The sequence below is a fragment of the Cucurbita pepo genome, chromosome 16 (assembly GCF_057944985.1).
Source record: "Cucurbita pepo subsp. pepo isolate OVF chromosome 16, ASM5794498v1, whole genome shotgun sequence".
NCBI classification, from domain to species: domain Eukaryota; kingdom Viridiplantae; phylum Streptophyta; class Magnoliopsida; order Cucurbitales; family Cucurbitaceae; genus Cucurbita; species Cucurbita pepo.
In genome coordinates, this window is record NC_141813.1 from 10,917,360 (window position 1) to 10,943,127 (window position 25,768).

The 25,768-nt window shown below is 35.0% G+C and overlaps 4 protein-coding genes across 6 annotated transcripts; 2 read left to right on the forward strand and 2 right to left on the reverse strand.

Annotated features, from left to right (window-relative positions):
• Positions 1-1,581: 1,581 nt before the first annotated feature.
• On the reverse strand, positions 1,582-6,034 carry LOC111777863 (protein HIGH CHLOROPHYLL FLUORESCENCE PHENOTYPE 244, chloroplastic). The gene is made up of 8 exons (XM_023657593.2): positions 5,841-6,034; positions 5,488-5,723; positions 5,234-5,332; positions 4,111-4,305; positions 3,581-3,673; positions 3,395-3,490; positions 2,778-2,918; positions 1,582-1,857 (listed from the first exon to the last, which is right to left on the reverse strand). The coding sequence occupies exons 1-8, from the start codon at positions 5,992-5,994 to the stop codon at positions 1,681-1,683; spliced, it is 1,191 nt and encodes a 396-aa protein (XP_023513361.2). The 5' UTR covers positions 5,995-6,034; the 3' UTR covers positions 1,582-1,680.
• A 1,197-nt stretch (positions 6,035-7,231) lies between these two features.
• Positions 7,232-10,294, forward strand: LOC111777774 (SEC1 family transport protein SLY1). Of its 3 annotated transcripts, none has more exons than XM_023657489.2 (3): positions 7,232-7,676; positions 7,796-7,999; positions 8,143-10,294. In XM_023657489.2, exons 2-3 carry the CDS (start codon positions 7,969-7,971, stop codon positions 9,993-9,995), a joined length of 1,884 nt encoding a protein of 627 aa, XP_023513257.2. In that variant the 5' UTR covers positions 7,232-7,676; positions 7,796-7,968; the 3' UTR covers positions 9,996-10,294. The 3 variants fall into 3 exon arrangements, with proteins under 3 accessions (XP_023513257.2, XP_023513256.2, XP_023513254.2); XM_023657488.2 differs by having other exon boundaries at positions 7,232-7,438; positions 7,535-7,999; XM_023657486.2 differs by having other exon boundaries at positions 7,232-7,999.
• Positions 10,295-11,482: 1,188 nt separating this feature from the next.
• Positions 11,483-15,213, forward strand: LOC111777810 (isocitrate dehydrogenase [NAD] regulatory subunit 1, mitochondrial-like). Its single transcript, XM_023657530.2, has 4 exons — positions 11,483-12,123; positions 12,759-12,998; positions 13,741-13,819; positions 14,493-15,213. The coding sequence occupies exons 1-4, from the start codon at positions 11,587-11,589 to the stop codon at positions 14,765-14,767; spliced, it is 1,131 nt and encodes a 376-aa protein (XP_023513298.1). The 5' UTR covers positions 11,483-11,586; the 3' UTR covers positions 14,768-15,213.
• Positions 15,214-16,191: 978 nt separating this feature from the next.
• LOC111776743 (uncharacterized) lies at positions 16,192-20,158 on the reverse strand. The gene is made up of 10 exons (XM_023656078.2): positions 19,971-20,158; positions 19,819-19,877; positions 19,700-19,740; positions 19,569-19,600; positions 19,395-19,423; positions 19,037-19,073; positions 18,864-18,920; positions 18,127-18,203; positions 17,652-17,725; positions 16,192-16,515 (listed from the first exon to the last, which is right to left on the reverse strand). The coding sequence occupies exons 1-10, from the start codon at positions 20,052-20,054 to the stop codon at positions 16,496-16,498; spliced, it is 510 nt and encodes a 169-aa protein (XP_023511846.1). The 5' UTR covers positions 20,055-20,158; the 3' UTR covers positions 16,192-16,495.
• Positions 20,159-25,768: the final 5,610 nt, after the last annotated feature.

The window sequence follows — 25,768 nt, forward strand, 5'->3', positions numbered from 1 at the left end:
TCAGCCTCCTCATCTCCTCACAAAGTTCTATTGTCTTCTATGCTAAAGCTTAAAACCTGATCTAAAAGTGGTCCCCTTTATCACACTCACAGACCAATTAGTGAATCTCCTCTTCTCTTTCTCATCCTTTTTCTCTTCGAGTAAGATAGCTTTTCAATATCTAAGTTCCTTAACAGGTTCAACTTTCCATCACTTTCAGTATGACTCGAGATTTACTTGTGCAAGGAAACAAAAAACTGCAATGATAAAAAGCTACTCTTCAGCTTTTATCAAAAGCCCCAGGTTACTAAAATCATCATGAATTTGAATTAACAATTTAAACGGTTAGAACTTTTATTTATACAAAATTGAATTTGAATTTACATCGGTTGGTGAGGAGAACGAATAATTTTTTATAAGAGTGAAAACCTCTCCTTAGCAGACGCGTTTTAAAAACCTTGAGGGAAAGTCTAAAGAGGACAATATTTGCTAGTGGTGGGCTTGAGCTGTTACAAATGGTATCAGAGCAAGATACTAGGTGATGTACCAGCGAGAAGGCTAAATCATGAAGGGGGTGGACACGATTCGGTGTGCCAGCAAAGACGCTGGCCCCAAAAGGGGGTGGATTGGAAGGTCCCACATCGATTGGAGAAAGGAATGATTGTCATCGAGGACGCTAGACCCCGAAGGGGGGTGGATTGTGAGATCCTACATCGGTTGAGGAGGAGAACAAAACACTCTTTATAAAGGTATGAAAATCTCTCCCTAGCAGACGAATTTAAAAAACGTTGAGGGGAAGCCCAAGCCCAAAGAGGACAGATCCATTCCTTCGGAAAAAAAAAAAAGTACCAGCTGAAAATAAATTATCTACAGATTACAAGTATGATAGAGATAAATTGGAGGACATACCTTACTTTATTGCCGCATTTAAGTTGTAGCCTCTTTAGTATTGCTGACAAGTTGTGTGCAGGAGATTCCAGGCAACCTGTATTAGCTAAATATTACCATTGTGAAATAATGGGTAGACTCGACGACAACAGGCCTAATGGATTGCGTAAAGTACCTCTTTCTGTCATCAGCATTGCCAAGGAAATTTCTTTGAAGTACTTTGAAGGAATCAGACAATCTGTTCCACCGGAAACAGATAAGTAATAATGAGAAAGACTGTCCTTCGACAAACTGTTCTTCCCTTTTCATCTCATCACTTCTTTCTTTTAATTTTGAAAAGGAAACAAACTTATTTGCCTTCTCTTCTTCGGTTCGGTATAATTATTAAAGGAACCTGGTCTCCTCCTCCCATCCTAAACCTGTCTCGGACAATATCTGTTCAATGATCTCTCAATAGATTTTCCAGGAAAATCTAGCATTCTAACTGTCGTTAAGATGTACAAGTTAATGATGTTCATAAATTTATGAACAAAAGTTCAAGTTGTACAACATGCATTTTCTCACATTTATGGTGCGGGAGGTTTACTTCAACTTCTACAAAAATATATACTAAAGCACGATGAATCAGCAATCGACCAATTAAATTTACACGGGCTGCAATCGAACATGATAATCTAGACAGAACATAGGTGGACATGGGGTTAGGGGAAGAGATAAGGAAAAAATGAATGGCATACCTTGCACAAGAAGTTACGATGTGTCAAGTGTTAAAATACATACAAAGCTTCATTTACATTGCAAAACATACTGACTTCATATAAAAAAGTCAGATTGCTTTGATTGTGCTTTGAGATCCTTCAATTTCTTCAAAATGTTTGTGAAGTAATCCTGCAGGTATTTCTCTAAGGTTATTATATCTTTTGCATCTACACCAAGGAGATTGTATGTCTCTGCCATTGGAACAGAGAAAACAGTGTCGCTCGTAAGAACCTACAAATGCGCCAATAAGAGATGTTGGCCTCTTTAAATGAAGGTATCACCAATAAGAGATTAGATAAAAGAATAAATCGTAAATAATAAAAGTATCTGAACACCACTTCTTGAAACGCGGGCACGCTCTCATCATTTGATCTTCTTCAATGATAAAACATTTCTTCCTTTTCCCTTTTTATTAATAGTATTCCCTTACAAGTATACTGTTATGCAGCTTCATGGAAAAAGATCCATGTATGCCAAGCAACTTCATAGGCTTTTGAAGTTAGATTAATCATCGTATGGAATTTCATAAATTTCTGTTCCATCCCGACAAGTTAAACTATTTAGGCACCAGCAGATTCGGATTTTTCTTTTCTTCCATATAAAAAACTATTTCAAAATCTCTACATAGCAGAAAGACGAGAAAGAATTCTGTTCACATCCCAAAAAGAAATTGCGTGCAAGAAAGTGCTAAGTTTTTTATTAAATTACACATTCAGCCCCTCAACTTTCAGATTTGAATCTAGATCCCTTGTCTTTAAAAAGTATATACAAATAAAAAAATTCAAAGTTAAAGATCTATGAAACACTAAATTAGAAGTTTTGGGATTCATTAGACACCAGTGGACATGTTAGACAAAATAAAAAATTCAAAAATCTATTCAAAACCTTTTAAAGTTCAAAGACCTATTATACAAAAACTTGAAATTTTATAACCAAAATTTGTAACTTAACCTAATTTTTGTAATAAGATTATATCAATGAAAGGGGATCCTTTTAAGTCAGCTGTAGCTATACCAAAAAAAAGAAAGAAAAAAGAAAAATGGAAAACATTGTAGCTTATCAAATATCAATGACTAGACTGCCTTGTGTTTTGGAGAAGGGGAAAAATCAGCCTTCAAGAGATGCACTTTAGAATATATACAAAGGCTTACCTCTGAAAATGCTAATCTATCAGCAACATCATTTGTCCACTCAAAAAACCTCGTCAGTTGACGAGTGAATCTCAACACTGAAACTGGGACAGTAGTAACATTTGCATCTTGTCCAGCAAGCCTTTCACATAATGTTATCACCTGGAAACAAAATGAAGCTTAAGAAAACACATGCCATTTTGTTCTGGGGGCAACATTACACAATAGTCTCGCTGATGAATGTAACGCTAATAGAGCAACAAATATTTAATGAAAATAACGTATCAGTATATTGAGATTGGAAATACTAGATCATATTTACCTTAAAAACCACAAGATATAGGAAAGAAATTATCTTCATAGCAACAGGTTCCAACTAAAATATCTAATATCTATTTTCAGCCATTCCTACAAGATCCAGACTTAAGTTTTTGCTTGATTTCAATGTTGGTGGGCAAAAAAAAGGTAGTAAAAAAGAGGTCATATGGGTCCAGATGACATAGCTCAACTCACAAGTACTTTTTCCTTTCAAATTCGAGCAATCTGATAGATGAAACTAAAATCCCTATTTTGGGTAGGTTTAATGAGTAGATTAAAGAAATGGTCAATCTTAAAGAAACCAAGGCTCGACTGCTTACCTCTTGAGTTGTCCACGCTCGAGGGCCAGCAAACGTAAGAAGTTTCCCATTTATATTCTCATTACGCAATGCAATAAATGTCAACCTGGCTATATCCTAATTAATAAAAGTACACATTAGATATTAGAACTTTTCATTTATAATGGCTACATGGGAAACAATCAAAAGCAATATGGTTAAACAAACCTGGGTGTCCATGTAGGCAATTCTAGTCGGAGCATCTGTTCCCCAAACAGATTTCTCTTCTAAAATAGGTACTGCGTACTGCCCAATGAGACCCTGAACAAGCAAGAATTTCTTCTCAGTAATCACACTCAAGGATCAAATGAAAGCTATGTGAAAAGAAATAAATAAAACCCAGAACTCAAATTAGAACGCCAATTAAAAGGATAGACATCCAAGGAAGATAAAAGAGCAATTGATATTCAGTATACCTTTATTTGAGGCAACAAAGTATTCATCTGTTCGTGCACATCAAAAAGTGAACCATCTTGAAGAACAGATACCATAATAAGTACTATACTTCCAGAATGATTAATCTCAATTTATTTGTTGGCTTCTTTTACTTGTTTTGTAAGTTTCATGAACAGACTACATGAATGATTCTGATATAAAAAGGTCCTCCGAGAGGGTGGGATAAATCTGACAAAACAGTTCAAAAGACTAACTGCAACCAAAAGGAGAAAACTTGGAGCTTCAATTAAGGTGATAATTACTTGCATGAAACCACATAACCGAATGACGATGTGATTTAGGCCGGCGTCCTTGAGAAACTTCTCAGTGCAATATTTGATCTCCATAAGTGGAACTTCAGGATGCTTGTCACAGTTATGGATGGAGAAGAAAATATATTTCTGGATTCCCATAGCCTTAGCACATTGTATCAGAGCAACTTTTCCTTCCCAATCTACCTAAATAGAAGACAACTCAGGTAAGACATAGATCACCAAAAAGCCCTGAAAAGAACTCTTGTTGAACTTCAAATCTCAGAGTGCCACATTTAGTTATTGGTTAATCATATGGCATATGAGCTGATGCATGCAATCATCATAAAATTTAACTTTAATCATTGCCATAAAAAATATTAGATTCTCAAGCTGACTGTTAAATGATAATAAGCTATACTATGATTTCAAGGCAGCCACGATGGGGAATTGTTAGAGATGGTCCTAGTAGGAGGCTGTTCTAAAGGATCTCAATTCTTCAAGCCACTGATGTCTAGCAATTTCGTATAACAAGTTCTGTAATAATCATTGTCGCGTAATTAAGGGCTGTGAACTACTGGACCAAAATGATTCCAACATAGGAAAAAACACGGAAGTCAAATATAATGACATAATAGAATTACAAAGTACGCCTCCCCTTAATCAAGACTCGACTCCTTTGGAGTCTTAGTCATTTTTTACTATGCCTTCGAGGAGTCACATTTGAGGATTTACCAATCTATTGGCATGACTCTCCACATTGGTATAATATTGTCCACTTTGAGCATAAGCTCTCATGGCTTTGTTTTGTACTTCTCCAAAAGGCCTCACACCAATGGAGAGACTATTCTTTAATTATAATAAACCCATGAACATTTCCTAAATTAGCCGAGGTGGGACTTTCATCATCCAACAAATAGAACTATAAACTTCCAAAATTTTAAACAGCAAAACAATTGACCGCTCAATTTTGTTTCAATGGCTTGCAAAGTCTAGTCTATACAATACATTGTAACAGAATGTAACTATCAAAAATTGAAAAAGGAAACTGCGTTAGGGCTATTCGCACATTCAGAAAATGGCAAGTTACAACAAAAAGTAATAATCAAAATATTCAGCTCAATATAAAAATCACCGTCTTAATCGGCTCTTCCGGCCGTCCTGTAGCACAATCTATGATAGTATGAATCCCGACCAATGTTGCAGGAATAGTTTCTGGTTTACTTAAATCTGCCTGCCATAAGTTCAAAATTGTTCCAGCCTCAGTAATCAGCACTAAACACAAATGCATTGACACACAATTGAAAAATTATCTAACGAATCATAATCCATGCAAGGAATTAAACAGAAGCGAAGAATATAAACATGAATATCTAGAATGTGACACACATTGACGACTATGGCACCCCAATCGCGAAGAAAATCAGCAGGAGCCGGTCGAGGCCTAACAAGACACCGAACTTCGTAGCCTTCGTCCAACGCGCGTCTCACAATCTGCCTACCAAGGGTTCCAGTGGCACCAACCACCAGTATGCTAGTCGGCCTAACCGGTGTCCCCGGCGCCAGATTCACAGGTCCAGTCTGCTGAGCCGTACATCTAACTACCGGTAGCAAACAAGATCTCCCTAACAGAAAACCATCACAAAACACACATAATAACAATCGGAATCACAAATCCTGTCCAGTCTAAGAAGCAATCAAATAGTTGTTGAGCAATGGAGAAGAAGAAGCTGAGCACTAACCGGACGAAGATGAAGCGCAGGGAGAGGCGGAGGAAGGAAACGTAGAGAAGAGAGCGTCGGTGGCAGCAATTGCACGGCGGAAAGAGAAGGCGTCACGGTGGCGCCAGTGGAACTCGCCAGGTTTCGCCAGCTGTGTGGGCAGCCACAGAGCCATTGTTGAATATTTTGGGTTCTGTGCAGTGTTTGTCAATAGAGAAGGAAGGATGAAAAAAACAAAGACTAAAGGATCTGAAGCTTGCCACGTCGATCTCCGAATTGGATTATGATATGTTCCACGTGTACTATCTTACTCCTCAGCTCTGATTTATTTTTTTTTTTTTTATTACAATTTTTGGTGATTATTTAATTGAAACTGGTGGGATGAAAGTGTCCCGTTAATTTAGGGAATAGTCATGGGTTTATAATCAAAGAATACACTGTAGATGAGGCCTTTTGGGAAAGCCCAAAACAAAGCCATGACATTTTATGCTAAAAGTGGACGGTATCGTACCATTGTGGAGAGTTGTGTTCATCTAACATGGTATCAAAGTCATGCCCTAAACTTAACCATGCCAATAGATTGGCAAATCCTCAAATGTCAAACAAAGTATTGTGAGCCTTGAAGGCATAGTCAAAAAGTGACTAAAGAAGACTCCAAATGAGTCGAGCCTCGATTAAGAGGAGGCATACTCTGTTCGAGGGGAGGTGTTGGATGAAACTGTATCACATCGGTTAACTTAGGAAATGGCCATGGGTTTATAATCAAAGAATATACTCTCCATTTGGATGAAGTCTTTTGGTGAAGCCGAAAGCAAAGTCATGAGACTTTATGCTCAAAGTAGACAATATCATATTATTGCTAAAAGTGGACAATATCATACCATTGTGTAGAGTCGTGTTCATCTAACAAAGCAAACCAATATTTTTTAAAATAAAAAATTTTAATATTAAAAGTTATTTTTAAAATAATATTAAAAGTTTAATAAGAGTCGTTTTTTTAAATAAAAAATTTTAATGTTAAAGAATTATTTTTAAAATAATAGTCGTGTTATCTAACAAAACAAACCATTATTTTTTTAAATAAAAAATTTTAAAATAATATTAAAAGTTTAATGAAAATCGTGTTGATCTAACATAGTAAACCATTATTTTTTTAAATAAAAAATTTTAATGTTAAAAAGTTATTTTTAAAATAATATTAAAAGTTACGTTCATCTAAGAAAGCAAACCATTATTTTTTTAAATAAAAAATTTTAATGTTAAATTATTTTTAAAATAATATTAAAAGTTTAATCATATTTTTAAAATAAATACTAGGTAAAAGTATTTTTTATCTTTTATTAATTATTATTTTTTTTTAATTATGGTTCTCTCTTATAAATTAATTTTCTTCTAAATCGTACGAGACAACGTAACCTCACCTCGAGCGGAACATTAGTCCGCGCATCAACAACGTTGAGCCTCCATTTACGCCGTTCAGCGAAGGCGTCGCCGGCGCCGCCCCAAAGAGTCCAACCTTCAATCTCTTCGTCGGAGCAGCCTTTATAGTCCATACTAAGGACTCTATCGTTGAATCTGATGTGCTTCAACCATTTGAAATGGTCGGCGTAAGATCTGAGGTAATCGAGAACTCGATTTTATCTCGGAAATTCTTCAGTCACCGATTTTGGCCAGGGGAAATCGGAGAACTGAAACAACTCTTTGGACGTCTGCAGAGCCGTCGTCTCCTCGGTCCAAACGCCGCCAAGGGCGCCTCTGGCCTCGAAGACAATGGGAGTGAATTTGCAGGCCGCTAATCCGCTTATTCCGGCGCCGATTATCGCGACTTTCTTTGGTTCCATCGTTTCTAAAATGAATGTGAATTTCCCTCATTTTTATTATTTGTTCGTTTTTGTTTGATTAGGTGGAAATTTACTTTGGTCAGACTGTCAACGGTAATGACGTGGCATGAGTTGATTGGGTGTTTTTCAATACAGTAAAGAAGAGCCGCCCGTAGAGAAGCATACATCTCCTTCCTCAACCCACCGTCACATTCAGATAATTTTCATTTCGACGAATTGAAGGGACGATTCCCGCAAATTCGAAGCGTGTCGTGTTCGATTCCTTCTGGATACTAAGGGGACTGAAGTTTACTGGGCTAAGAATCGCCATGGCTTTAAACCTTCGCCAGAAGCAAACAGGTATTTCTCTCTCTCTCTCTCTCTCTCTCTCTCTCTCTAGATCCCAGTTTTGAGGAGTGATTAAAACGAAATTTGGTGCTACATTGATGTTCTGAAAGTGAGATTTGTTTGTTGATTTGATTTAAACTTCTTGCGATTTGCAGAATGTATCATTCGAATGTTGAATTTAAACCAGCCGGTGAACTCAACATCGACCTGGAACGAAGAAGAGGTTTACAAGATGTTGATCTTCGATAGATTTTGCCAGAATGTATTGTCCCCTTTGATTCATGTTAAAGACCTTCGAAAACATGGGATTACGCTTTATTTTCTCATCGACAAGGATAGAAAACCTGTTCACGATGTTCCCGCAGTCTATTTCGTCCAACCGAGTAAGAACAACATAGATAGAATTGTTGCTGATGCTTCTCGCTTCCTCTATGATAATTTTTACTTGAACTTCTCTTCTTCTATTCCTCGTCCTCTTCTTGAGGATCTCGCATCTGGTACGCTGAATTCGGATTCGATACAACGAATCTCGAAGGTGCACGACCAGTATTTGGAGTTCATTACATTGGAAGATAATTTGTTTTCGTTAGCACAGAAGAATATATATGTCCAATTGAACGATCCCTCTGCTGGAGATCGTGAAATTGAGGAGATTATAGAGAGAATCGTGAGTGGATTGTTCAGTGTTTTGGCTACGCTTGCTGTTGTGCCTGTTATTCGATGCCAACGAGGAGGGCCGGCGGAAATGGTTGCCTCGGCATTGGATCAGAGGTTGAGAGATCATTTGTTGTCGAAGAACAACTTGTTTACAGAAGGTGGGGGCTTTGCTAGCTCCTTCCAGCGTCCGATTTTGTGTCTGTTTGATCGAAATTTTGAGTTATCTGTAGGAATACAGCATGATTTTAGGTACAGACCTTTAGTTCATGATGTTCTAGGATTGAAGCTGAATAGACTGAGTGTGCAGGGTGAAAAGGGTGGGATGAAATCATATGAATTAGATAGTTCAGACCCATTTTGGGTAGCCAATGGGTCTTTAGAATTTCCAGAAGTTGCAGTGGAGATTGAAACTCAGTTGAATAAGTATAAGAAAGATGTTGATGAGGTGAATAGAAGAACTGGTGGGACTGATGGAGCTGAGTTTAATGGAACAGATTTGATTGGGAACACAAAGCATTTGATGAATGCTGTAAACTCATTGCCAGAATTGACTGAAAGGAAGCAAATTATTGATAAGCATACAAACATTGCTACTGTATTGTTGGGTGAGATCAAGGAGAGGTCTCTTGATTCATATGCTAAGAAGGAGAACGATATGATGTCCCGAGGAGGTATCGATCGGAACGAGCTCTTGAGTGCACTCAAAGGGAAGGGTACGAAGACGGATAAGCTCCGATTTGCTGTTATATATCTTATCTCTTCTGAAAGTATAAACCAATCTGAAGTGGAAGCTGTGGAAGCTGCCCTGAGGGAATCGGAAGTTGATATTAGTGCATTTCAGTATGTTAAGAAGATCAAGTCGTTGAATGTTGCATTCACATCAGCAAATTCAGCTAGCAGAAGCAACATTGTGGATTGGGCTGAGAAACTCTATGGACAGTCGATTAGTGCAATGACTGCTGGTGTTAAAAATCTTTTGTCTAGTGATAGGCAGCTTGCACTGACTCGGACGGTAGAGGGGTTGATGGAAGGAAAACCGAATCCCGAAATCGATACTTTTCTTACGTTCGATCCACGTGCGCCGAAGTCGAGTTCCGGAACGAGTAGCAGCCATTTGAAAGGACCATTCAAAGAAGCTATTGTGTTCATGATTGGAGGGGGTAACTACGTCGAGTACGGGAGCTTGCAAGAGCTGGCAACAAATCAGCAGCCCGTCAAACATATCATATATGGTAGCACTGAAATCCTCACTGGAGTCGAGTTCGTCGAGCAGCTTTCGTTGTTGGGGCAGAAGATGGGACTTGGCAATGTTACTGCTGCTACTGCTCCTCCTCCTCCTCCAGGTCGTTAACTCAACTCCCTTCTGTTGAATTTATTTGTTCATTGCAGTGCCTTAGATTAGCTAGTTCATTAAAGAAATTGGTGCATATCTGAAGCAATTCTGGATAAGAACATTTCGGATTATAGTATCTGCCCCCCTCAGTCGTTTTCGAGGCTGATTCGTGTTCTTGAAATCAGACTTTCGATTAGCCTCGACCTCCGATAATCCGGGACGAATGCCTTTTTGTAGATGTTGTTGTTAGTTTATCCACTTCAAGAACTTTTTGTATTCTTTGGAAGCTTTATGCATTTGGGAATTCACTTGCCAAACATTCTTTTGTCGAAGCTTGACGCCTAAAGTTCATCGTTAAATGATTATATCTACAAAGATTATAACCAGCCCAGCTTTCCTCCATGTTCTTGTGTTTCGAAGTTTAATTTTTTAGTGGCTTCATTTCTTTAGGGGTAAATTTTTTCAGAGAAATTTGATACAAATTTACAAGTTTAGGCGTAAAAATTAATTTTTTTTTCCTTGTTTAGAATAAATATAGATTGACATAATTGTTCCAGGGGAGAGCTCGTGACCCTTCTATTATGATATTTATTTCAATTTAAAAAAGATTTTTAAAAAAGATCATGAACGTAACTAAATTGACACAAGATAGATATTACTGACCAAATGGGTAGTACAGGAATATTCACCTATTGTCCATCGACTACGCCTTTCGACCTAATCTTAGGCCCTGACTCACCCTCTGTGGACGAACCTTGCGGAGGAACCCTTAGGTTTTCGGGGCATTGGATTCTCACCAATGTTTGCGTTACTCAAGTCGACATTCTCGCTTCCGCTTCGTCCACCACTGCTCGCGCGGGTGCTTCCCTCTAAGGCGGAACGCTCCCCTACCGATGCATTTTTACATCCCACAGCTTCGGCAGATCGCTTAGCCCCGTTCATCTTCGGCGCAAGAGCGCTCGATACTGAAAAAGGTAGGATTCCCGAGAAATTCTTCGATTTCCTTCTGCTCCAGTAAAAATCCAACAATATCTATTAGTAATGGATATTATTATATGATTATATTATTTAAAATCATTTCTAAACTAATATAATAAATAGAGGACTTAATTAAAACTTACTTTTTAGAAATATTTGGTAGAAAATGAACTTTAATATTAAAAAGAAAAATCAATTACTAAACTTTTAATTTCATTAAATATACCAATTCCACTAATTTTGGCATAAAATAGTATTAAAAAAATTATATATTCATTAATTTCAAATAAAATAAAGTTTAATCTAAACTCCAATGGAATTTTTCTAAATTTTATTAATTTTATTCTGTAAATATGTTTTATAATTTTTTTTTAATGATAATTAGATTGAAAACTTATAAAAGGATTAAATTTCAATATTTTAAAATTTTGAGTCTATTCTCCTAAAAATAGAATCCCCGAAAATCGTTACCTATATATATAGTCATCACTCTTCTTCTTCTTCTTCTTCTTCCATTGCTGCTCTTCTGCAAACTCCATTTCTCTCCACCTTCTTCCTCAACGCATAACCCTCTCTTTCTCTCTCTATCTGTAACGAATCTCCCTCTCCTTTTCTCCATTTTCATCTCCCTATGGCCGGCCGTCGCGCCTTTCCGATCATTCGTGGCCTCATCTCTCCCTCCCGGAGTCGTTCTCGTCTCTCCCCTTTCAATCTCTTTTTTGACTCCCGATCCGTCACCTACATGCCCAGGCCGGGTGAGGGAGACCTGCGGCCGGTCACGCTCATTCCTGGAGACGGAATCGGTCCTCTGGTGACTAATGCGGTCGAGCAAGTGATGGAGGCGATGCACGCTCCTGTATACTTTGAGCGTTACGAAGTCCATGGCGATATGAAGGAGGTTCCTCGAGAGGTAATGGAGTCTATTTTGAAGAATAAAGTGTGTTTGAAAGGCGGACTGATGACTCCGATGGGCGGCGGTGTTAGTTCACTCAATGTGCAACTCAGGAAGGAGCTCGACTTGTATGCCTCGCTTGTTAATTGTTTCAATTTCCCTGGATTGCCCACGCGACATGAGAATGTTGATATCGTCGTCATTAGGGAGAATACGGAGGGTGAGTACTCTGGCCTCGAGCATGAGGTCCTTCCTGGCGTCGTTGAGAGCCTCAAGGTAATTGTAAATTTCTAGTGATCGTCTGATTTTTTTTTCTTTTTCTTATCAATATCCTGTTTGGAGTGGTATAGCTGATTTGTGACATAGTTCCTAATTTTGTGTTTTATGGCTCTGTTTCTGATTCTCTGATTGATTAGAGTTATCTCTGTTTCATTTTAAACATTATGGACTTATACACATCGCTCTTGGGATGAACTAAATGAGCAAAGCTATGAAACGAACATTTATGTTCTTCGCTTATTTGTAGGAAAAGCTAGCATTAATTTTTTGTTTGATTAGTTTCAATCAATGTTAGGCTATTTGTAGGATGAGATCAATTGGACATATCAATAACATTTTAGTCAGAACTTCTGAATGGTTGTCATATTAGAGTCGCTGATGCAATAACTCAATCTATATGAAATCTAAATTCCTCTATACTGCAATAACATTTTAGTCAGAACTTCTGAATGGTTGTCATATTAGAGTCGCTGATGCAATAACTCAATCTATATGAAATCTAAATTCCTCTATACTGCAATAATCCAAGCAGCTTACATGCAGATATATAATCTCTTCTGCCCATTGGTTCATACTCTTCTCTGTTCCTCATTACAATGCAGTAACCTGAAATATGGCCTGAATTACTGTAGGTGATCACAAAGTTCTCCTCGGAACGCATTGCCAAATATGCGTTTGAGTATGCTTATCTGAACAACAGGAAGAAAGTGACGGCAGTGCACAAAGCCAACATTATGAAACTTTCAGATGGTTTGTTTTTGGAGTCTTGCAGGGAAGTGGCAACCGAATATCCTAGTATCGAATACAAGGAGGTTATTGTCGACAACTGTTGCATGCAGCTTGTTTCAAAACCTGAGCAATTTGATGTAATGGTATGTAGCTTTCTGAGCTGATATTCGTTCCATTCGGGGTGCTTTTTTCTTTTGTCTTTAGTTGTTATGAACGCCAGAGTTTCAGACAAGCTGTATTCTACAGCTCTTCTAGAAGCGCTTTTAATGTGTGTAAATATATTCGAGGTATATACTAGTTCTTCTGAATGTGACCTAGAGATTGGAACTATTTCAAAAAGATTAAGAGATATCATAGCCTTAACAAATATTTCTTGTTTCCAAGTAATTCAAGAATTCCTTTAATTATGATTAGATTTCTTACCCATAAACGTTAGGCTTGTTGTCACGTGTAAGGAAAGTGAAAGAAGTGAGTAGTGAAGCAAAGGAGTGAAGGATTATAGATTGGGGGAGTGTGTCGTTTCTAGAAGTAGTGTTCATCAATATAATCAAGTCATGTATGGGTGTATGAGTAACTATCATGAATTGGCCTAGTGGTAAGTAAAGATTAATGTAAATAATACAAAACATATAGAAACGAGTAGGACCATTTAATCTAGATTTAATATCCTATGAATCGTATAGATGTAGAAAGAATGAATTCCAATTCATCTTTGTTTTGCTTAAAGCTTCTGTGGGGTTTCCCCCCCTCAGATTGAGTTAGTTTTTTTCTCCTCTCTATTGTTTGTTTATTTTCTTGATGCTTATATTTTGTTCATTCTTTTCGTACCCAAGGCCTTTTTATGTTTACTTTTTGTTAACAATGCCTTTTAATTCTTTGAATCAGGTGACTCCCAACCTTTACGGCAATCTAGTGGCAAACACTGCAGCTGGTATTGCCGGAGGCACTGGTCTTATGCCAGGAGGTATAATTACTATGCACCACGGTCATTTCACGTTCATGCATTTGCTGGGCTTCGAGCTCAATTTCAATTTGGTTCGCTTCAAAGTTTTCGATTCATTCCATCCGTTCCTGAACTATTTTTATCTACTTAACAACTTATTTATTTCTTTCTATTTTAAATACCCACTACTAAAACCAATTGAAAGGAAAAAAAAAACAAATAATTTATTAGGTAAATAGAAACGCCCCAAAGGTAATGTCTTGCTATGTAGCCGATATTGTCTCTTGGGCTTTTTTTTCTGGATTTTTCCTCAAAGTTTTAAAACGCGTCTACTGGGGAGAGCTTTTCACGCCCTTATAAGGAAAGGGTATAGTTAGTGTTTGTGTGATTCGAAGGGGTACTGAAAAGGGTTACTTTCCCTAAAGGGTCAGGTTTGTTGAGGAGTACTTTTTTTAAAGCCTCTTTCTTTCTCCTGATTAAGGGTAAGATTTTGTTCTCTCCAACCGACATGAGATCTCACAATCCACCCTTTGGGGACCAGCATCCTCGCTGGCACACCGCATGTCCCGATAACGTATGTACCTGAATGAGGAATGAGGCTAACCAATGTTGATATGAAGAAGCATGCAGTTTGTTTAGAAATGTGTGATCGTTGATATTTGGTTTAACTGATTGATTGTTACATTACCTACAGGGAACGTGGGGTTTGAGCATGCGATATTTGAACAAGGAGCTTCAGCAGGGAACGTGGGGAATGAGAAAATTGTGGAAGAGAAGAAGGCGAACCCAGTGGCATTGCTACTGTCATCGGCCATGATGCTGAGGCACCTTCAGTTTCCTTCTTTCGCTGATAGACTTGAAAATGCTGTGAAACGTGTGATCTTGGAGGGCAATTGCAGGACCAAGGATCTTGGTGGAAACTGCACTACCCAACGGCTTGTCGATGCTGTCATTGCCTATGTGGAGTGACCCCCACTCATTTTCCTGCTACCTGCCAGGTTTTGTTTATTTATTCATTAACTATCATTTTTGTTTTAATTCTTTGTTAAATAATGGAGGTTATTTGAGCAGTTTTGCATGATTAAATTGTGTTTCCAAAGGATAAGTTTTAGGGTAAAATTAGTTTTAATAAAGTTTTTCCCTTCCTCCAATATTTGTTAAAAATGTCCTTATTTTGAGAAGTTGTGAATAGGGGTTGGCTGAATTGAAGACAATCACTTCTTAGATTGGATTTTAGAAATAGATTGAGAAAAATGAATCTTTAGTATGAATTGTGGCCTAGTTTCTATTTATTTTATGGCTGAGATTTACAAATATGGGTGATTTTCAAAAGATTTTTAAAGGTTAAATTGAGTCATTGTTAAACATATTTCATGGATGAATGTTATTGCTTGTTTTACGAATCTATTGTAGGAAAATTATTATAGAGTACTTTTTTTTCAATATAAAAAAAAAAAAAAAAAATCATTAATCGTATGGTGTTTGATAAAGTAACTCTTTGTTATTTGACAAAACCCTACAATGATTCGTAAGTCGTCATTTTTTTTTTTTTTTTTTGTTTGAAGGGTCGGTTTATCATAGGCCAATGTCATTTTCTTGTTTTTTGAAGGGTCGGTTTATCATAAGCCAATGTCATTTTCTTGTTTTTTGAATGGTCGGTTTATCATAAGCCAATGTCATTTTCTTGTTTTTTGAATGGTCGGTTTATCATAAGTCAACGTCATTTTCTGTTTTTTTTAATGGTCGATTTATGCTTTATTCTGAATAAATGATCGGTTTATCATAAGCTAACGTCATTTTCTTGTTTTTTCTTGTTTTTTTGAATGATCTGTTTATCATAAGTCAATGTCATTTTTTTTTAATTTTGAATGGTCTTTATTCTGAATAAATATAATATTTGATCGCCATCTAAACAATTCTGTAAAATTAAGTTTTTTTTTTTTTTTTTTTCAATTTACTTCATGCATTCGATCAAACACAACCAATGTAGTCATCAATATAATCATCATAGCCTACAATATCCAATAAAACAATTCACAAGTTTTCATCCGTATGAATTTTTGGATTATTGCTTATTTAATTAATACCTAATGAAAAAAAGACCCCCGAAGAACTGCTAATATCCTCCAACCAAAATTAGGATAAAGAAAATATTTTATCTCTTCTAGCTGTTTTATTATAGACATTTAGCCATGAGGTCTGATAACCACTAATCATATTTCTAAGATATGTTATAATAACTGCATGTTTCATTGGTAATATTGGTAATAAGTGTAGAGGAGTTCATTTTAGGAATAGTACAAAATGAAAATTATAATATTGGTAATGTGTACAGGAGTTCATTTTAGATTGTCAAGTTCATTTCTACATAACGGTATTTACGAATAATAATATGAAACTAACAAAATAAACCGATATATTGACTAATCATATAACTGAATGGCTACAAGAAAATATACGTACGGGCTATATGGTATGTGAATAGAACTCAATTACTAGTTTTCCAATCACATAAAGCCTTTAACAGCATCGAAGTCGAAGACAAGGATCCAAACCAACAGATAAACAAGCAAGATAGATTATGCTACAGAAAAGTAAGTTTACAGTTCATATCCTACCATTCTAAATCCACAGGTTGCACGAACAGTTTCTGCAGTATGCTATGCTGTCCCCTCTTCGTCCAAAATATTTACACTTTCATATTCTGCAATTAGCAGCTGAAAGGAAACGTGAAGGAACAAATCAATCAGTAGTTAGCACACAGGTGCTTCAAATTAGACAGCAAGAACTTGAACAGTGAATATTTTGAGCTCCGAGTTAGATGTGCTTTAGGGGTAGGCTAACAATTACTAAATTAATATCAATCAGCAAACTTTCAGAAACGAACCACAGTAACATGGGTGGCTAAGCGATCGCCCTAGCCAATATGTCGGGGGGGGGGGGGGGGGGGGGGGTCACGGTCATGCTCGTCCAAGGCGTGTTGCCCATGGCCGCAAGCCCATGACAAGCCCAACCCTTTTATGTCTTTTCATATTCTAGTGTTTTACTTTTGTATTTCTAGAAAGTATGACGTTTCAGAAATATCATGTCTAGGCCTGTCAGACATGAAATGCCGACTAGTTGTCAACTTCTCCCTACCCAAGACTAGTTGTCAACTTCTCCCTACCCAAGGTTATATACTGTGAGGCTTATATAACGTCTCTTTCAAAAATCTCTCTCTGCCCTCGTTTTCTAAAACCTTCTCTTAAAACCGAGGCCAGAGGCTCGAGCATACGTCGCTTGGCCGTAGGCGACGCAAGAACGAATTGGCTTAGCTCACTTGTCGTTGGAAAGTGAGTGTCGCATAATCGCAAGTCCGCTGCCATCAAAAGTGCGATTGTGACACGGGGCTCTAGGTTGGCTATGTGGGTCAGAGTTTGCGTGGAAATATATATGTCTATATAATTGGGAGGTGAAGCTTTGCTACCCTGAGACACCTGAAGCTGCCCCAAGGCATCAAGGATTTTTGGTGTTAAGCTCCTCTGAAGATTCAAACTTTGGACTTTCTAGGCCGGTATGACCAAAAGGCCTTGAGGTCCTTGCCGGCGCAGCCACCCCTTGGGTTAATATATCAGATCATGACAAAAAAAGATGGCAATTTATTGTATTCTGCCTCATGTCCTCTTACATCTAATTTAATACTCAAACAAACAGAGCACTAAACACTTGGGAAGATCGTAATAACAACACCAATCTCTAATCCGTGGTTAATTTGTTAGGTGAGGGCAGGGAATAAGATAAAAACGCCAAACTACGAGGAAAATGAATTCACAACATACTGGCAAAAGACGAGAGTTAGAATTCAGATACTCACTGCAATAGACAAATTGGTTGAGATCTAGAGTCACCCTGCCTTGTTTTGCTGTATCAAAGGAATTAAACAAATTCCTGCAACCAATCGGAATTTTTTTTTTTAGTGAAACTTCAAAGTAATCAAAAGACAATGTTAGATTTCTACCAACTAGAGAACTACTAGAAAAATTCAAAACACAAGTCTCTAAGGAAAATCAGCTGCATAATAAAAAGTAAGAATAAGGTTAAATTACAAATCTAGTCCCTAAACTTTTATATTTGTATCTAATAGGTCATGAACTTTAAAAAACATTTAACCCGTCTTTAAACTTCAAAAATATCAAATAGGTTCGTAAACTTTTGATTTGGTCAAATGAAAGAAAATTATACATACACGCATATGGGAGCCCCCACCAAAAAAAAAAAGAGAGAGAATTTTTTCGTCAGAAGATAAGCAAAAAAAAGAATGAAATTGACCAATTTAACAGTGAACCTACCTAGCTGATTGAACAAATATACAGAGAGATATGAAGTCGTCAAGCCGAAATCTCCCATTCTTCTTCTGATCAAAGCTCTGCAAATATATATAGAAATAAAATACAAGTTCGATATGTCTTGCATAACTAAATGTTTTGAAAAGGCAGGTTCCATTTACAAAGCAGCAAACCAAATAAATCACACTTACAAAGCATTGTGGAGATGGAAAAGAAAATGGCAAGGCAGAGTTCGTTTTACAAAAAGATAATTAGAAGGATGAGAGGAACCAACCAAACAGACAAAATGGAGAGATGAAAAAAGAAGGCTCTCTAATGGAAGACTACAAAAGAATGGTTTATGCTGAATATTACTTCCTTCATCTTCCTGCGTTAGGATTGCTTGTTAACACTCCACTTATGAATGTATGTATCTTCATGCGTCAATTATCTTGTGATTCAACACCCCATGCACGGAATTTTCACTAATTTTCATTAATGACTCTGAAGTAAGCAGTCAAGGACTGCTAATCAAGTTTTAAAGATAAGTTCCAACCATCAAGTTTCATTAGCTTGATTAATCCACTAAACTAATCTCTAAAGCTTTTAACCTATACAAATTTACCACGATATATACCAACTAAGGGAATTCGAACTTCAAATCTCTTGGTCGAGGGTAAGTTATGCTAACTTTGACACCACAAAATTTACCAACTAAAACTACTGAAATTTCTTTATTTCAATGGTGAAATATGGTTTACCTCGCAGACAGTATAAAATGCCGGAGAGTCTAGCGTGAAGCCAATCTTAACCAATGCCTGAAAGGATATTTCAATAGGTAAACAATTTTAAATGCAAACGCAATGTGTATTATTCTTTCAAAATCGATCCTAATAGATAATGTAGAAGTTAATACTTAAAACCAAGTACACACCTCGTATACATCCTCTGGGACTAGATAACCACGACCTCTGTAACAACACACAAAGAGATGACAAGTTTAGATCCATCAAGAAATTAGCTAAACGTTTCAAGTTCGTTTCAGCTCCAACTAGGAGATCTGGCTACTTCTATTTATGCTATATAATTTATTTGGCCAACAGCAGATATGGATACAGAAGGCAATCTGGCCATATATAGAGCAGAAGCTGCCTCTGCCATACGAATAATGGTTTCAAATTATTTGTAAATCTCCAAGCAATTTACAACAAAATTTTCTAATAAAATGTCTTATGTCAAGCAAGATAGGGTTAAGTAGTCATCAAAACTAACGAAAGAAAATTCCGACTCACCTTTCCAAGTCAGAGAAGGCTTGCTGAAGCTGAAACAGTTAAATTAAAATGTAATCAGAAGATCGAAGGAAGAGCAGATACTTCGATTCAATTGATTTTTCATATTCACAAAAGATTAAACGGAATATAATTTCAAGACTATCATAAGATAAAAAAATTATTGGAAATACAAACCTTAATCAGGAACTTGTTGAGAGCTACAAACTCTGTGAAAAATGCATCACAACACCAGAGAGATCATCAAAATCAAATACCGATTCTCAAACGAAAACAAAAGCCGCACGAAAAAGTATTATCATACTTGCCTTCGAAGCTCATAGTTCCATTTCTATCAAAATCATACATCCTAGCCAAATAATAATAATAATAATAAATCAGCAGAAAATTCTTTACAGAGATCATAAGAATAAGAGATTTCGGAAACCTGATCATTTGCTGCACAATTGAGAGAGGAAAGTTGAGGTTTCCAACCGCCAGAGCATTCTGATCATGGAGGAATCCAGAAATTTTGTCAACGATCGGGACTTTAAGACGAAGAGGATAAAATCTTTGAATAAGAAAAAGAAGAAGATTAACCTGAAGCTGAGAAGCTATGATGCTTCCAGACTTCTCCGAATCAACTCGATCGAACCACTCCTTCAGAATTCCCGTATTCTCCATTTACAGTAAAACTATTTGATTATCATTTGCAGCCCGAGGCGATATTGTTCTTCACGGAGGGGATTGAATTTTTACCCCCGAAAAAAGGTTATACGGATGGGAACGTCATTTGTATTTATACTGTTTTTTTTTTTCTCTTATCCTCTCTAAATCATAATAAATGGGTTAAAATTCCACTTTCATTTTTATCCTCCACTCTACGTACTTTTAAATGTTCTAATTTAACATCATTTTTCATACATTTTTAAAATATTCCCATCCATTCTCTTTTTCTAATTCAACAAATCCAATAATAATTGATACGGTCACATCTTATTGGTTGAAAAAGAGACCGAGACGTTCAGAAACCTCTCTCTTTAGTAGACATATTTTAAAATTTTGAGGGGAACGCAAAATAGTAAAGCCCAAAGTGGTATCAGAATTAGACACGGGAGCGGTGTGTCAGTGAAGACGCTAGGTGTCACGGTCATGCTTGTTCAAGGCGTGTTGCCCATGGCCGTATGCCTATTACACGTCGAAACTCTTGCCTTGTACTACTTTACCGCTTTCTTTTACTGCTTTTCTGTTGTATTATTTCTTTCTTGTTTTCTTAAGAGTATGACGTTTCGGCAAAATCATGGCTACGCTTGGTAAACATGAAACGCCTCAAAATGTACGGAGATGAGACTAGTTGTCAAATTCTCCCTACCCAAAAAGTTATATACTGTTTAAGCCGTTGTTGTTGTCTTTTTGCTTGCATGCTATATAACACCTCTCTCTCTCTCTCATTCTTGCTTTCAAAACCTCTCTCCCTCATTTTTTAAAATCTTCTCTCAAATCAAGGTCCGAGATTTGAATACACGTTGCCCGATCGTAGGCAACGTGATCTAAAGTTGGCTTGACCCACTCAGTGCTGAGAATGAGTGCCGCACAATTGCCAAATCCGCTGCCAATAAAAGACGATTGTGACACTAAGCCACCAAGAGAGTGGATTGTGAGATTCCACATTAATTGGAGAGAAGAATGAAGATTTTCTCATTAAGTAGCAGTCGAATTTTAAAATCTTTAGAGTAAACCCAGAAGAGAAAATACAAAGAAATATCCGCTAGGCTTATTATAATATATATATTATATATAAATGATATTATAATAAATAAATAAATAAATAAATCTCTTTCGAATTTCATTTTCTCAGTAAAAATTACTATTATTAAATTTGTAAATTTAATAGTAGAAGGTATGTGCTAGACAATTTATTTTTAAAATATCTAAATATTTATTTCTAAATTATTTAAATTTTTTCTTAAAATATACCATGAATAAATTAACACAAAATTATTTAAATAACATTATTTTTCTCCCAAAATCTTATCAAAATAAAATAAAATATTAGATAAAATTTTAAAAAATGATTTTTATTTTTATTTTTTTCCTGAAAAGATTTTAAGATTGAATTCTGAGTTCATTGCATTGTTGTCTCAACTTCTTGGGCCCATACTTTTTGAAAAGTCAATTTCAAAATCAAAACATGGCCCAATATTTGTTTATAAATGGACAATTTATGTTTAAATGAAATGCCAGCTCATTACTTTTGTCTCCTTCAAATAAATAATATATAAAAATAATTTGTGGCTAGTATTTATATATATATTTAAAGAAAATACATATTTCACTTTATGGGCGAAAATGACAGTTTTTTTTTTTTCATTTATTTTATTAAAAAAAAAAGATAAAAAGTATTTTCTGTCAATACTTTTTTTAAAGGTGAAGTGAATTTTACAATTTCCCCCCTCCCAACATTTTCCATCAAATTTTAATAAATAATTATTTTACGAGTTAAATTTAATAAAAATATTCTTCACTTATAAAATTGTTAATATTTTATTTTAAAAATATTAAAAAACATATTTAAACCTTTAAGATTTTAAAAATATTTAGGAATTTAAGAATATATTTATTAATTTAGCTTAGCTATTTTAAATATATATATATTTGTTTTTTTTTTCTTGAGTTAATTTTTTTTATTGCCCTTATATATATCAAATGATTAAAATATAGAGTGAACATCATATTAAAATTTCAATTTTACAAATATATTTCGCATATTTCTATTAAATGAATAATCGTTATTTTTATTTTCAGAGTCATAATTTTTAATATCAGTATTGTTCCATGTGATATATAAATACATCGACAAGTCAATCGATATTCGATTGGATGTATGTATGTGTATGTTATGGAAAAATTTAATAGTGGTTGATAGTTGAGAAGGGAAGGTGTGTTGAGGGAAATGAGTGGAGTAGACAAGATACGGGAAATAAAGAAAAAACAGTGCAAAATTGGGTGTCCTTTAGGAGAAACCAAACGGAGTCACATGAGACCAAGTTTATACGGTTAGTTTGTTCCGCTCAACTCAATCATACCCTATGCCCTAACAGTCCTATGCGGTTGAGAAATCAAAATGTCAATGTCTGATGGGTTAAGGGCCCCATTTCTGAAGAATCTCCGTTTAAACCGAAAATGAGGAAGGAATAAGGACAAGAAACAAGGATCTTTAGTCCCTCTCTACTCTTTTCTATTACATATATTCAACCCACAAGATCGAATAGGACGAGTGTTCTCGTCTAAATCCACGCCTCATTCTAATTTATTATTATTATTATTATATATATATATAATATATAGTATGGATGAGAGACTCTACTGTAATATTAAAATATAATTTTTTAAAAATTAAATTGAACATTATAATAAATTTTTCAGTTAAAATATTATTCGATTTATTAGAATGTTTTACATTTTCTATTGAAAAATAAAAATTATCCACGAAAATGATATATTTTTCAGAAGTATATATATAAAATATGGAAGAAAAAAGTTATACGGAAATTTTATGTCCATGAAATTTTTTGGTAGAATAGAAATTAAAATAGGAGGCGGGACACATGAAAAACTATCAATCACAACGTAATGGTCTGTTCTTCAAATAATTTCTTTTATTATTGTCTCATTAATGATGCAAAGCTCTCGCTTACTTGAATGTAAAATCGTGTTATGCGATTGATAAGCTACGTGAACGTATATATAATTATTAGATAAAATGGACATTGCACGTGGTCTTGTAGTTGTTTGATTAACTCTTTTACTTTTCTAGTTGATTGATTGAACTGGTTGGGTTGGAAGAGATTATTAGTCCAAAAAACAAGTGACGGTACATTATTATGTTCTTTTTATTCAAAAATAAGTACGAACAAGAAAGAAATTTTTTCGGACGATATTAACCTTACTTTTTTGTTTAATACCGAAATTGTCCCTTCATTTATCTGTCCATGCTAGTGTACCTACGGTCTTTTTTCTTTCTTTAAAAAAAAAAAAAATTGAAAAACAACCGACACATATTTTTTTAATTTTAATTTCAATCCCACAATTGAAATTAAAATTTATTCACAACTAAAAATTAAAATTTATTCGGGTTACATTAAAGCTATACTTATTTAAAATTATATATATATATATATATTTAAATATGTTTAAGTAATTATTTATTTATTTTAGATTTAGTATGGTAGGCTTGGAATTTTTTAATTAATTTTTATAAAACATTAGTCTCACTCTTAATTTTAGGGTATAATGAAATTATTTGAAAATATCACGTGCATGCACGTGTTAATAAAACAATTTGAGAGCGAATTTAGATAATATTAATTTTGTAATATAAAAATAGTACCGATACGCTTTTATTTTTCGAGAATTATAAATATATTTTAATTTGACAGTCAAAGATTTCAACTTGCTCTTTAATTAATCAATCGCTCTCACTCTCTTTAGACAATAATATTCTATTTTAGTGTTTTTAATTCCTTTTAACTTAATTTGTAAGTAATAATAAATTCATTTTTAATTAAATCAATTTGAATTTTTGAAGTTTAAAATGTGATCCACCGAATGAAGTATAAAATTTAAATCTCTTTCTATATTATATTAAAAAAATGTTTTGAGAAATTAAGACAGCTCAAGTCCATTTTTTTTTTTTTTTTTTTATAACTTTTTCTTCCGGGTATCTCCTTAAATTTTAAAATGTGTCTGCTAGGGAGAGGACGTTGAGCCTCGAAGGAGGTGAACACCGAGCAAAGTACCAGCGAGGACGCTAGGTCCCGAAATGGGGTGAATTGTGAGATCCCACGTCGATTGGAGATGGGAACTAAACATTCTGTATAAGGGTGTAGAAACCTTTCTCTAGTAGACATGTTTTAAAACTTCGAGGGGAAGCTCAAAATAAAAAGTCCAAAAAGGACAATATCTACTGGCATGGGTTTGGGCGGTTACACTTTCCTCAACCCATTTAAGTTAGTCTTTCCGAACTAAAAAGCAGCAGAGACCCAATTATGCCATCTGAGTTCAAACATGTAAACTATGTACGGAGACACTTTCAATCCACCGCTATTACACCATTTTCACCTAATCTGTCATTTTTTTAGGATTTTTTTTTAGATGTTAGGTCATAATTTCGTTTTTAATCTATTATATTTTTTAAAATTAAGCTAATAAATAGTTTTTTTTTTTTAAATTTAAAATGAAAAAATATATAGAATTTAGGAAAAGGATATTTAATAATAAATTATAGTCTACCACATATATCATATTTTATTATAAGATATTTGTCTTCTTACGATAGGTATTTTTCATTTATTGTTATTTCCATATCTTATAATTTATTTAATTACAAATAAAATAACTTTCGCACCCTTTAAGCGGGTGGATTTTGCAAACATTCACAGAAAAAAAAACAACATAATTAAAAAAATATATATTAAAATGATAGTTTTTAAGGGTTGAGTTCATGCCGACATTAATCGAACTATGATTAAAGCCACCGTGAAAATTGGATTAAATTATAAAAAATATAAGAGAGAAAAAAAAAAGTAGTTATTTAAAGATTTATAAATGAAAAAGGTGGAAGCCGTGTTATATTATTAATGATAAACCCACAACCGAACCGTCAATTAATGATTGCGGGAAGGTTTTTCCCATCCAAACCAAACTCCATACCTAAAATTAAATAATAATAAAAATAAAAATAAAAATTATTTAACTAACTAAACAGTCTATTTGAAAGCCCATTTTTTGGCTGTATGCAAAACAACAATATCGGATGTGGACCCCACCACTAGATTTCGCTGTCGGTTAACCGACTATGGGACCCACTGCCCGGAGACGAATGTGCAACCTGCCCTGCCCGGCTACCCCTTCCCTAACGCTTCCACTCCCACCTCTCGTGAAAATCCCCAAATTTCACCACGTGATTACGCGTCTTCTTCACTCACAATATTCAATTCTTTTTTATTTATTTATTTATTTATTTCATTTTCCCTTTTAATATATAATATATATATATATATATATTTAATAAGCAATTTGAAAACAATGAATTCATTATTTTCCATATTTTCAGATTTTATTTTAATTATTAAAAATAGCTTTGATAATAATTAATTAGTTTATGAACATGTTTTATGTTTGAAAAAAAAAATATAAATATTATTTTACAATATTATATTATAATATATTTTAATTTAACAAAAATGAATTGAGGCCCATATTTCTGAAAAAATTTAATAAATTTTTAATATAATTCTAAAACCTTTAAAATTTTAAATTCAAAATTTAGAAACAATGGTCAGCTTTACAGTTTTATAACCGGTCTACTGGAGATTTCACAATCCACCCTCTTAGAG